Source organism: Anser cygnoides, chromosome 6 (genome assembly GCF_040182565.1).
Source record: "Anser cygnoides isolate HZ-2024a breed goose chromosome 6, Taihu_goose_T2T_genome, whole genome shotgun sequence".
Lineage (NCBI taxonomy): Eukaryota > Metazoa > Chordata > Aves > Anseriformes > Anatidae > Anser > Anser cygnoides.
Genome location: NC_089878.1, coordinates 12,716,823 through 12,730,383, shown reverse-complemented (window position 1 = coordinate 12,730,383; position 13,561 = coordinate 12,716,823). Strand labels below are relative to the sequence as shown.

Here is a 13,561-nt window from a genome sequence, read left to right as displayed (position 1 = left end):
AAACATCTCAGGTGCACTTCTAGCATGAGTGCTGGGGATCAGAAGGGGTAAAGCAGAGACTTTCATTGGATGTGCCTCTGGAAGAAATTTATTTATGTGACCAGGTTTGTTCTGTCCAGAGCTGAGTGAATTTGGCCTTTGGGACGCGGCCTGTAGCAGGAAGGAGAAGCAAATCTGAGCCCGGAGTGTGTGCCGAGGCATGATGGCCACGTGCCTGTCTTCTGTGGGACAGCTTTGACCACAAGCATTGCATGAACAGCACCTGGAGTGGTACCTTTGAGTGAGTCTCCGACCTGAAACCCAGAGCGCTGGTGTGCAGAGCAGGTCCCAGCTCAAGGACAAGCTCTGGCTTGGGCCGAGAGCCACTGATTTTGGGTGACAGGGGCAACACTGCGTGCTTTGTTCCACCTTGGGCTTTTATGTATTAGCAAGTTACATTTTAGTTAAATTCAGTGTAGTTCTTGAGTTTAAAATGTCTGCAGGGCTATTCTGGGGAGAAATTTATATGGGAAGATGACCCCCAAAAGCTGTGGCCGCCATGGGTCGCTCACTGCGATCCCCCTGGTTTGTGGAGCTGCTCCCTGCCCTGGCGCTGAGGCAGCTCATAGCCCCGTCTGCTGCAGGCACTGCAGCTTTCCTGGGCTGGACAGGAATTCCAAGTTCTTCTCTTTCCCCTCTGCAGAGCTCAGTGCTGTTTTAAACACCTCACTGGAGAAACTCGTTTGGAGGGCTTCGTTCTCTCCTCTCTTTCCGTTCTTTATCCCCTTCCACATCTCTTGTCTTTCTTCACGGATAATACTTTGAAGACTGCAAAGTTGCTGTCCTTCTTTCCAAGTCTAAATGCAGAGACAAGATGTGGCATTTCCACATGTTTGTTTTTCTAGTCCAGTTTTGGCTGTTCACAATGGAAACCTTAGTGGTGCTCAGTTATGCTGCCATTTTGCGTGTTTCTGTAGTCAGGCAAGCAAATGATAGCGAAGCTGTAAAAAGTGTGAACATTGTGTGCTCGGTTTAATGGGTGTTAAAACCTCCTTTCTGCTGCTTAGATGCTGAGGCTACTAAACTTGAGCATGAAAAATGCCAAGTATTAGCTTTTAATAAGTTTTCATTTTAAGGACACGGTCTTCCATAAATACAAAAAATAGCCTTTCCACAAAGCAAAACAGTGCTCATGCCAACACAGGGCTAGGTGAAAAAGAAAGAAAACCCAGCAAATACCACTTATCTAGCCCTTTCTAATGTTGCTTCTGTGTTCCAAGATGTATTATTTCAGGTCATGCTATCTGTATTGGTACCTAGCACATAAACATAGAGTTTGTTTCTGCAGAAGACTAGGTCTTGTTCTCATTTTCCTTTCCAGTTTGGGAATTTTCACCTGCTGTTTGTGCCCTGTGGTGCCTGTCTCCCCGGGTACATTTGTCAAGGACCTTATTCTTCTCCTCCTGACTAGCTAGGCCAGGATCCAGTATTTTTGGAGGGGAGAGTCCACGATGTCCACATGGAGAAATAGCCAGGCAGGGGAGGAAAGAAGTCACACAGCAGGAAGCAAATGCTGAATTGCAGAGCCTGTGGTCTCTCTTGGTGAAACAAAAGATAATTTTTCTTTATTAAAATTCTGGTGTGTGCAAAAGGCCTGCTTTAGACAGGTCTCTCTCTTCCTCTCCTTTATTTAGTCTTGGGGTGACCCAGACTCTAGGAAAGTGACAAGGTAATTGTGTTGGTCTTCCCCTGGCTGGTGAGGCTTAGTATGCAATCTAAAAAAAAAAATAATTACAAAAGCATAAGAGCCTTTCTCAGTCTCCAGCTCCCAAAATTAACATACACAAGGACTGGAATTAGAGTTTTCATGGTGCATTGTTTGCTTTTTTTCATAGATGTGGATGGGTAATGGGAACAGGGCAAACTCTGTTCAGGATTTTGTGTTTTTAACTTGCACAGACTTAATGTCAGATTAGTTCAGCGGCTTAGTGGATGCAGTTCCAGGAAGAAAACAATGAGAATGACATAAATGTTGAAGAATTGGATTACATGGGTCCTGCTGCAATAAATGAAGTAAAAGAGGGGTATCTTGGGTTTGAGCCTGTGAAAACTAGGGAAGCTTTTGGCTTATGTTCTAGTTATTAATTTACTCACTTGGAGAAAAACAAAATATTCTTTGAATAAATCCTTATTATAGGCCAAATTAAGTATGTCACTGCTTAAGAAATCCCACAGGCTTTGCTGAAGCTGACTCAGACTTGGGCTTGTGCTTCATTACTTTGCTAAACAGGAATCAAACTGATTTTTTTAATAAATTCACAGCATTTGTTTAAAAGACTTCTCCACCTTAAGATGTAGAAGACCAGCAAGTTTTATATTTCAGTTTACAGTTCTCAAAATTACTCTAGATAGAAGTCATGGGGAGCAACACTTTGTCTGGACATGTGGCCTGACAGGATGAGTATCGAGAGGTTTTTAGTGGAATTGGTGTTCCTCAGAGAAAATTGAGCTTGTGTTGACTGTCTGGCACTGATAGTTGTGTTGCTCAAATCTATACTTTATTCTTTTGAAGGACAGCTCTCTTTAGTTTAAAAACATTTTTTTATTATTTAGTAGTTTAAAAACCATATGAATAAGCTGAAATTATTGTTCTGAGTTTTGGAAAGGCCTGTATTGAAAACTAAGTATTTTATTATGAAATATGATATATGGAAATTCTTTGAATTTGTTCTGCACACAATTCTTTGAGGCTGTTCTGCACTGCTGGTACTGTGGTTTAATTCCCTTCCTTTGGATTAGATAACGCCATATTAGAGGCATGTAGGAATTATGCTCTCTGTGTTCTTGATGACACATTAGATTTGAGATCATATTTGGGGGAAAAACTTGCAGTTCTATGACAGGACAAAGACAGGGTGTATAATGTGTAGTTCTTTAAATAGACATTTTGGTCTATTTAAGAAAGCTTGATCCTCCAGCTGGGGAAGCGAAGGAGGAGTATACAGAATACTTTGCCTGAAAATACTTCTGTCTGGCAAATTATCATATGCCTCTTTGGCCCTAACTACTTCTTGAGCTGATTTCTCTTTTAAGTTTGTGATTCTCTATGTTCATTTCCTTCCTGTTACATGGAAGGACTTTTTGTTGCGGCTGTATGTATGGGGATATTACATATCTGGTAGTGCTAGGTAATCCGTGATCCCCAGATCTGTCCTTCCTGATGATTTTTAAGGTGTTTGCAATCAATTCATTCTCTGTGCTTGAAAGCCATACAATTACTTGTCTATTCCCAACAGAAAGCATACGTCAGATGAGCACCATGCAGGATATAAATTGCGCATGAATGAAATTTGCACTGAAGTACAATTTATATTGTCATGTTTTTCTTTGTCAGAAGACAGATCCTTTCAACAGCTGTGGCATAGGCTTGTATTTCATTTGCTGGTTGGCATTGCGAACGTATCTAAAATTGAACGGATCGGTATCTATCTGTGACACATTCCCATTTATTCTTTAAGATCTTGACCGGAGCATCTAGATGGTTACAAAAACTTAAGAGTTGCAAAAATTTTAAAAAATAAATTAAAGCATGCAGCCTGAGGTACTGAATGTTCTCATGCCCAGAGACTGCTTTAAAAATATTAAGGCAACTGCTGTTTTGAAGAGAATTTCATAAAGGAGCTAGTCGGAGTATATGCTTGTATTTTGTCTTGTCCACTCTTCTAATTTTGTCCTCCAAGCAAACGACAGATTTACATTTAGCCCCCTGCCATTTTATATGTAAATGTCCTATAAGATGATTCTCCCCTTTGCTAATGCACGTCGTACTGCATTTTAAGCATCATCTTGATGAATCTGACACTTTTTTTAGTGCTTCCTTTATCTCTTGCTGGCATTTTTCTGTCCAAAACAGTAATGAAAAGCTCTTTTTTTTCCCCTTCCAAAAGTTTCATCAAAGAACTGTTTTGATGGCTTAACTTTAAGCATTTGATCATGAATTCATCAGCTTCTGATTTTTGAGCCCTGCAATTAACATGATTGGTCTTGATCTTTTACATGACCTAGTGGTCAAAGCCAACTGCAGGGAAATATATCTGTAGCCAGACTTAGTTAATTCAAATCAGTTTGTAAACCCCATTTTAAGTCTTCTAAAGAAATGTAGATTATTGGCCCTGGAGTGTAGAGAGCTGGGTGTATCAGTAGTTAATGGTGAGAGCACAGGATTTGCTGGTTCAAAGGGATTAAGCTGCAGAGTTGTTAAGAGATTGAGGAATGGAGAAGATTGGGCCAGTTCACAAATCTCATAACTGTCAGGAGCCCTCAAGCACCAAAGCAGATATTTCATGTATACTCAGGAGATCACAAAGTTTACAGGGAAAATCATCTCACAGGAGGAATCTTGACTTAAGGCTTCATTACCTTTATAAAAACTTGATAAGCTGTGCAGTGCGAATGTGTTCAGCGTTGCCAGTTGTCATTAACCCGGAGATATTAGGGGATCCCAGGAGTTCTGCTTTGACTTTTGGAGAAATGAAATCTAAGGATTTGGGTACAGCAGAAGTTTCTATTTAAGAGGATATTTCAGCTGTATGGTGTACACAAAGCAAGTCAGACTGTGGTCTCAGGAAATAGATGCACACCTACTTTTGGCAGCCCTGAATTTTTGAAGTATTTGATGTGTTTTTAGATATGGTTTAATTTTGTGGCTGTGATGATGTAACCAAGTATCTCCCCAAATAAACAAACCTTCTCCGCCCTGGCCTCGGCTTTAGCATTGCCCACACTCTAATGCCCTTTTGCTTGAATTGACGCTGATGCTCATCAGATCCCAAGGCAAGGTGCTCCAGGGAGCTGAACCAGTGAGAAAACATTCACCTTTTTTTTTGTTGTGTGGTTTGATTGGGGTTGCTTTTTTGTTGTTTTGTTTTGGTTTGTTTTTTTTCCCATCTTTTCTGGTGTACCTCCCTGAGCCAGCTCACACTGTGGTCAGATGACTCCAAGGGTGTGGGGCTGCCCATTTCAGCAACACATTGCAGATAGTGTCCCAGCCCCACACCGATGCTCCATGCTGACCAAGCAGCAGCATCTCAGCCATCTCACCGATTCCTGTATTGATTTTTAGATCTCATAAGTTAGGTTCTACCACTGGCTTGGAAGAAAGTTGGGCAGTGGCAGGAAACTGGGGAGCGTGAGTGGTGCTCTCTGATCTAGCCCAAATGAGTTCACAGTCATTAGAGAGACAACACGGCAGGATGATTATTATTTTTAATTTAAATGTCACTGACTTTCATTATCAGTGAATTCAGATAATACACAGGCTGGAACCTTTTCATTATATTTAGAAGTCTTTGTTCCAAATATATGGTATCGAATGACTAATTTTGTTTAGGCTTTTGCAAATGATGAATTGTAATTCAGCCTTTGCATTGAGTAAAAAATCTACTGAAGTAATATTAACTCAAACACTGTTTGCTTTTCCTTTTTTTTTTTTTTTGTTCAGCATCTGAACCCAACCTGAAACTACGATCCAGACTAAAGCAAAAAGTTGCTGAAAGACGGAGCAGCCCCCTCTTGCGCAGAAAAGATGGTCCGGTGGTTACTGCTCTGAAGAAGCGCCCGCTGGATGTCACAGGTAGGTTGGGTAGGCAACAGAAGTTGTGCTGCCAGCCACAAGCTCAATGAAGTGTCCCTTCCCAAAAGCAACTCCTGCATCTAGTTAATTTGCGATCTGGATCTCTTGTGTGCCTCTGAATGTTGGAGAAACTTTGATACTGTTGGTGGAGTTCACTAGTGGGTGATGCCGGTGCGTTCCAGCAGCGCAGGTCCTTGGGTACCCATCTACTGGGACAGCACTGCCAACTCAATGGGCATCTTTTGTAGCTACTTTTAAGACCTGTGTAGATGCAGCTATGCCACCAGAGTGCTATTTTTTCCTGAGTATTTCTATGATCTTCAGCAACAAGTTGCAGAGAAATAAAATTTCCAAAAGGTGCTTCTACTAATATCCATGGGGAGGCCATAACTCATAACTGTCTTCCTCCAGTAGTAAATGCTTTACAACCCTGGTATGTTTTAGGCTTTGGGCAGATTGCCACAGTTCCTTGTTAAGTAATTATGTTGAAGTTTTAAAACATGTAAGGGTTTTTTTTATTTAATATACGTAGCTGGTATTTTTGACTACTTATATGACAGTTTCTTGTCGAAAAATAGTATTCTTCTGGGAATAAATTTCGTAAGGAGGAATCAGAGTAAACTAGACTGTATAGATCACCATAAAGTTAATTCTTAGCACCATCTAGGGATGCCTCTGTGTAAGTACCACTACGTGACTGCTTTCTCAGACTTTGATCTCCTCTTGAAAGCATGCTGTCATCATTCACACAAACTCAAAGTGAGCTCTCTTAGAGAGCCTGGTGGCTTCGGGACATCCGGGGGCAGCTAGGCACTGCTCTGTGTCAGAGCCCCTCCGTTTGCAGAGGAAATGGATTTCAACAGCTATGCATAATTTATGTCAGATCTGAAAATCGAATTTGCTTCATTCCTCATGTACCGCTCTATGTCACGTGGCTTTTAGGATAAATCAGGCCCTAGTGTCTGACCACTTGATCCCAGCAATACCTTCACAAATGGCAGTGGAAGCTGCTGCTTCTCACTGAGCATGGACCTCGTTCAGTAAGGCAGCCCAGAGCCTGGGTAGGAAAATATCTGAGCAAAGATGAGCAGGAGGTGAACTGTGCCCGTGCTTGTAGCTGGCTCTTGGTGCACGGGTGGGAATGAAGAGGGTTTGAATGTTGGTTAGAGCAGTTACAGTAAGAGGGGACTTTTAACATTCCCTCTCCAAGGATGAGAAAATATTTTTAGTCCCTGAAGAATAAATCTTCATAGAGTCACAGTTTGAATGTGCCAGGTACTTTTCCTGTCTCTAGGTACTATACGTAAGCTCTAATATGTTGTAGTTAAGGATGTGGTACCAAAGAAAAGCACATGCTTTCCATACAGTCAGAATATTTCTCCAAAATTTTTAGACTCCCTTCAAGTTGCTTTCCACGGAGAAGTTCAGTGTTATGTGCTCAGTCGGGTGTTACTCATTGCTCAGTTTTCTTGATTACAAGATTACAAGCAGCCTCCCCAAATGCAGAGCCAATAAATAGCAGCAAGGCTTTTAAAATATATATATATATTTATTTTTTTAACTTTGATACTTTGCTGGAGGTCCTCGCAATGATCAGAATAACAAAACAGTATATACAGAATAATGCCACAAAAGAAATGATTAAAAAAAAAATCCCTGGAATTGTAACAATTGACTTTTATTTCTACTGGGGTGTCCTAGAGCAGTTAGGCGAGTGCTGCAGCCTGAACCATTGCAGCTGCTGAGAGATTCTTCTGGCAATGGGTAAATCCTGTGCTTGGAAAGGAGGAAATAAAAAAATAATAATGTTATTTGCCTTCCAAAACAAAAGGAGAAACACTGGAAGCTGTGCCATGCACCAGGTGAGAGACCTTCTGAGGGAAGTTTTCTGGCTGTTGCAATTTCATATGCTGTTTTTTGTTTGTTGTTATTTCTGCCTCAGTAATGGGGAGGCTTTGATTTCAAGCTGGCCAACTCTGTGGTTCTGGTTAGTGAGTTCACAGGGAACGTGTTGATTAAACATACAAAGCTGAGAGGATTTTGTGAGTGTTCAGCTGATAACAGAATTATTTGGGGGCATTAACTCTGCACTGGGTCTTTCCAGTGAGAAAGTGTTTTACTCCCACTTGGAGAAAGAGTGGAGAAGACCTACCAAAAAAGAAGGCAGTGTCCTGAAAGTAGTTGCTCTTGGACCCTCTGTCGTTTTGCCTGAATTTTTGTGAGAGGTGCTCAGCCATGACTATGACTGTCTGTCCGTTCCCATGTCACTCAAGCAGCTTTTAAAACTCTTAAAATGATTTAATTTGCCTCTCCCACTGGCCTGCACTGGAAAGTCTCAGTGCCTCTGCATGGAAGTGGAGGTCAGCTCTCGTGCCAGCTCAGGGTAAGGGCTCGGCTTTGGCCATGTGCCTGCAGTAAATCCAGATGCACCTGAGGACTGCGTGGGAGAACGTCCACAGTGAGATGGTTCCCTTGTCATTCGAGCAGGATGTCCGAAGCAACTCGTGGTGAGAGGGAGTCGTTAGGATTATGGACTAAAGGGGGAGAGAAACGCTCCAGAAAAATGAAACAGGACAATCCAGCATATTCCAGTTTGGCCTCTGTAAGGTTTCCTTGTCTTTTATCATCTTCCAATTGTATTTAAGGTTATTAATATACTATAAGAGAAATCCCCATGAGGTGAACACATAAATCAGGTAAGTAGGTACTTGGACAGGCTGTTTGAAAGTGTGTTTGTCAGTGTGTTTGCTTAAGAGCCCTGTGAAGATTTAAAAGGGAGATGGGAAGGAGGGTTGCCTTCCTCCAAAACAAAACTTGAGGGGTTGTTATCTGTCTAAATATCATCTCAGAGATTGCTCGTAATGCTAAAAGTTGGTTTTGGATGTGTTTTAGACTCTGCATGCAACAGTGCTCCTGGATCTGGTCCCAGCTCTCCAAACAACAGCTCCAATAACATAAGCGCCGAGAATGGAATTACGGGATCAGTCACGAGTATTCAAGCAGAGGTACAGAGCCCTTCCTTTCTCTAAGTTTAACACTTGGGTTTCTAATCAGTTTGCGCAGAGTTTTAGGCATTTAGGCATACAAACCAGTGTGCAGCACACTAAAAAACCCAGATCATGACTTGAAGAGGGCTTGGGGAATTTACCTCTCAAGCTGGGCAGACAGGATGCATTACCTGATTATTAAATCTAGTTTGAGCCAGCTCTCAAGCTGCTTGTGGTAACTTGTAGTGGTTTTATCGTGAGTAGAGAGTGAAAATAAAATGATTTGACATTGTAAAACATCGAGAGTATTTCCTGGACGAATACAAGGATTTTAAAATTTGGGGCATTTGTTCTCTTACAGTGTACACAGGGTGAACTTCTTGTTTGCAGTAGGTTAGTGAAAGTGTGGCCAAACCATAGCCAGCTTAGAGGAAACAGATTTAACCTTTTCCTCCCCACTCAGGATTTGGAAGCATGGTGCCAGATACTGTGTGCTAGTTTTTAATCCCATAAGCTCTCACCATCGCTTGAGACTTCTGCGGATGTCAAAGGCAGGGTATCTGGCTGGACAAAGAGGAGGTTGATTCAACAGAGCAGCTCCTGTGTTCAGGGTTACTGAAGCCCCCCTTTTTCTAAAGGCAGATTTTGGGTTGTGGGCCATGTTGACTGGCTCCCACTAAGAGCCTTAGGTGTAGAAGACCAGGGTGGTTGTGTCATGTCACCGGTGCATTTCCTTTTATCCAGCTTACCGTTTGCAGTTCCCCCCATGAATATAGTGTCTGTCTTAACATCAGGACTGTAAAAACAAGCTTGGGCTTGTTTTCCCCAAATTGTCATTTAGAGTTGAAAAGGACTTCTTACAGCAGAAATGTAGGCCCTTTTCACTTTCTAGGTTTGTACGGGTTTTCACTTTATTTTTATTTCTAATGTAGCGTAGCATGTAGGCATATTCCCTGCATTAATACTCCACCCTCTCCCCTGACGACTTACCCAGCACATAACTCCATCCACTTTATTGTAGACCTTAAAGGATTAAGTCAATTATTGTAAGGATTGAAACAGTGTAAGTTAGAATCTTCGCCTGACACTGGGAACTGAAGCTGTTCTGAAGAAATGTGTTTTTTTGAGATGCACACTGTCTGTTAGTTGGAGGAGATCTGGGAAGAGATGTTACGGGTGGGGTTGTTTATCAGGTTTGCAGAACTGAAGCCTGGCTGAGCTGGTGGCACGTCTTAGGTACGTTCCTGTTAGCCCCAGGAGAATGAGTGCTTAGCAGCTGTCAGTCATACCTATACTTTGTGCACGGCAAACTTCCAAGCACTAATGATGGAATTGTTTGGATTTGACAGTTCCTTGTGATATAAACATTATGGGAATGTTCCTGCTAGTCAGTATTATGTCCTGAAGGTGTATATGAAGATGTAGCATACTCCTTAACCATTTAATTTTTCAAATAAATAATTTGAGCTAATTATCTGTGACTAGACCCCCAATACCTAATAAAATGGACACAGACACAAACTGTAAAAAAATGGTTTTGATCAACTTCTAGTAATGCAGCAATTTTGTAAGTCAGGCTTAGGCATGAGGGGTGCAGACAATTTGGAAGAAAATCCATGTACTGCCAAAATGTATAACTGGGAGTTGAAACCAAAAATGTCAAAGACAACCACCTTCCCTTTACCTCTTTTGCAACTGTACTGCAGTGCCTAACTCACAGTAATGCCACTGCATGCAAGAAAGGAAGCTCCTTGATATAAGGTTTTTGAAAGAGCAACACTTCATGCATCATTTCCAAAAAAAAAAATTATACAAAAAGGAGGAGTCATGTAATTTCCCTGAAAAGAACGTATAAAGCTTTTTCACCTTTTCATGATTTTTGGAAAATTAGGAAAATATACAAATGATTTAGTTTTAATTTTAGAGATGTGCAGGGCTGCATAAAGTATATTGGATCGTTTCTATCACAAAACAGAAGAAAACGTACATCACCATGTGATGGCAAACAGAACATCGATAACCCATTGCACAAATTGTTCTCCTCCCAGCATCTGAATGGCTTAGCTAAATGTCCTAGTCCTTTGCAATAGTTCTGGGGGAAATGGCTTTGCATCTCGTGTTGTGTGATATTAGCTGATCCATTTGCCTAGAGAGGTTTATTTGGGAAAAGCTGGGCATGGCAGGATTTTGGTTTCTTTGAAATCTTCTTTAGTATAAGAAGTGTTACCTTGTAGCCCAGGTGTTTAAGATTTCTTTGATACCAGTTGACCAGGCTTTTATCATTTTCCCAATTTTGCATATTGTATATATTTAAATGTTTATGAAAAAATAACGTTGCCAGCTTTAAGTATTTCATGGTTAGCTTTATTTTCTAATTTTAAATGAGAAATATGTCTCTGCTTGTTAGTTTGCAAGGTCGGCTCCAAACCATTTCAGATATGTTGGAACATGGTACTTCATTAGTCAAGTTTAAGTGCTTGCCTTCAGTGTAGAAAGACTAGAGCTCTCTGCCTCCTTTAAAATAGGCAATATCTATTTTTAAATAGTGTTTTTAAATCTAAAGTTTTTTTCTGTCTTGGAAAGGTACATGATATTCATTGCCATTGTAGTTGATACAAGTCTATAAAAAGTACTCGATTACAGACAGAAATTGTACATGCTGAAATTGTTCTCTTCTGTGCAATTCTAAAAATGTTTGTGTATAACCCATAGATGGGATCTGTATATTTAAAGTGATGATAATGCTGCTAAATATCATATGCTGATAATGTCAAGCTGCTGTACTTTTCTCATCATTGTTTTTAAAACAAATCCCCAGGAGATAGTTTGAGGCACAACTACACTGTATTGATTGTTCAAAGAGAAAATTGATGTCGTTTTGTTTCGTTTATGATATCAGTAAAATATTTCATTACTCTGCTGGCAATAGCTATCTTATTCTCAATGTGGCATGCTAACATTTTGTATTACTTAAATTAAAGCAAAATTGCCAGTGGTGTTCAAAATTACTTGGAAAAAGAAGTGTGTGGGTATGCACAATCATATGCCCTTAGCAGGTAGCATTCAACAGCAAAATGCTTTTTTCCAATTTCCTCCTTTGTGGCAGCAAATTTTGAACTAAGATCTTAAAAACAGATTTACTCTTTAATATATTTTCAATAAGCTTGACTGACATTAATGAAGGCACAAGAAGACAAAGGGAAATAAAAAAATCACTTTACAGATGAAATTTTGCATAGTGTCATATGAAAACTAAGTGACTTTGCTGAATTATGGCATTTAGATGTGGTTGGACACTGGAAGAATGAGCAGCAGGTTTGTGGCACATTGAAGAGCACATTTGAAAGCACAGCCCCGTGTCTAAGAAAGGTGACAAACACAGTCGTGGGAGGCTTTGCTTTTCTTGCACAGGCAGCACTAGCTCCAGGTAGCAGAGCTGGGGTGCCCTATTAAAGCTGGCCTGCTTACATTTCTGTAAAGCACGGAGGCAGGATTGCTTCTGAAGTTTGCCGTGTATAGATTCTTTGTTTTTCAATAATTGTTCTCACATTAGTGCTTTTTTTCCCCCAAGTGGTTGCTGTAGTGGTGTTACGCACCAAGTTTCACCTTAGAGTCTTTGAGGGAGAAAAGGAGGTTTTTGTTACCCAGAAGTGATCCACTCAGTTCTGCAACCAAGGAAATAACCTGCAAAGTCTTACAGGACTATGAGTTTAGGTCTGAAATGTATAAAGCCATTACTCAGATCTCTGTTACACTGATACACATTGTGCCATAGTATAATATTGCATTAATCGTTGTCCCTTTTTTTTCCACAGTAGCACCTGAGTTAAAAGTGTAAAATTCTGCAGGAAGTCTTTCTGAAATCTAAATGCTATTTTATTTAAGTTGGAAAATCACCTACCGGTGAGAATTCGGTGTGATCAGAACGCTTGTTTCTTAACAGAAAAATCAGGCAGTTTAAATTAATGTAATTTTTATAATGGGCTTTCTACCAACTATTTCAAATCAATCTCATTTTAAACTTAGGTATTTTTACTTAAGTGTTTCTCCTTTAAATGGCCATAAGGTAATTCAGTAAATCTCACATTTCATCCTGAAAATCAGGAAATAGTACATAAGTGCAACCTTAAGGGTTTTTGATGGAATTTTGAAGTCTGATTTAAGGTAAAGCACACTAGTAAATAGCATAAATTGTCTGCGATTTGCTAAAGAAAACAACAGCCATCGTAATGCCTCTTCTCTTTTTTTAAGGTAATCTGTTTTAGCTTTAAAAGGGCAAACACTTTAGAAGGACAAGTTAGCTGTTAAATCTTTGCAAAAGCTTTTTGCAGTGGCCCTGCATGAAGACTGCATGGAAGCAGAGCACTGGTGAGGACGCACAGGTGATCTTTAATCTCCAAGCGAGATCCAATAAAGAGTGAAAGGTCTCTCAGTAGGGCAGCGATGCTGGCGGCAGCTGCAGAGCGAGATCGTCCCTGTGATGTTTACCCTGGCCTTGTCACTGCTGTGGGAGGCGGTGAGAAATCAGAGGGCTCTGCGGTCACAGCAGCGGTGCTCGGGGCAGCTCTGCAGATGAATCTCATCTGCACGCACTTAGGCTGGATTCAAAGCACAGCTTACCTCCCTTGTTCAGTATTTCGAGTGTCAGAAGTGAAATTTCCTGCTCTGTATGTTTCTGGTGTGTGATTATAGCCACTGTAAGGTGTCCCCCCTCCAATCTGCAGATGCTGTCTCACTGGGACAATGTTCTCCATTTTGTTTCCAGACCAGCCTGGCTCATAGACTTGTGAATCGTGAAGGCTCGGTAACACAGCTTCCGCTCTACACATCTCCTTCTTTGCCCAACATCACGCTAGGACTGCCTGCAACTGGCCCTTCCAGCGTAAGTGATGGGGGATGCAGTCCATAAACTGTTGCTTGCACTGATTTATCCCTTAACCCACCGTGACATCACCTGTGCATT

At 40.9% G+C, this 13,561-nt stretch overlaps 1 protein-coding gene across 17 annotated transcripts in view; it reads left to right on the top strand.

The window, feature by feature from the left end:
* Window positions 1-13,561, top strand: part of HDAC4 (histone deacetylase 4) — a 248,512-nt gene that overhangs the window by 164,612 nt on the left and 70,339 nt on the right. For all 17 annotated transcript variants that reach the window (XM_066999846.1, XM_066999842.1, XM_066999843.1 and 14 more), the window contains 3 exons: window positions 5,480-5,611; window positions 8,504-8,616; window positions 13,364-13,480. In XM_066999846.1, coding sequence (XP_066855947.1) covers window positions 5,480-5,611; window positions 8,504-8,616; window positions 13,364-13,480 — 362 coding nt within the window. The remainder of the gene's footprint in view (window positions 1-5,479; window positions 5,612-8,503; window positions 8,617-13,363; window positions 13,481-13,561) is intronic.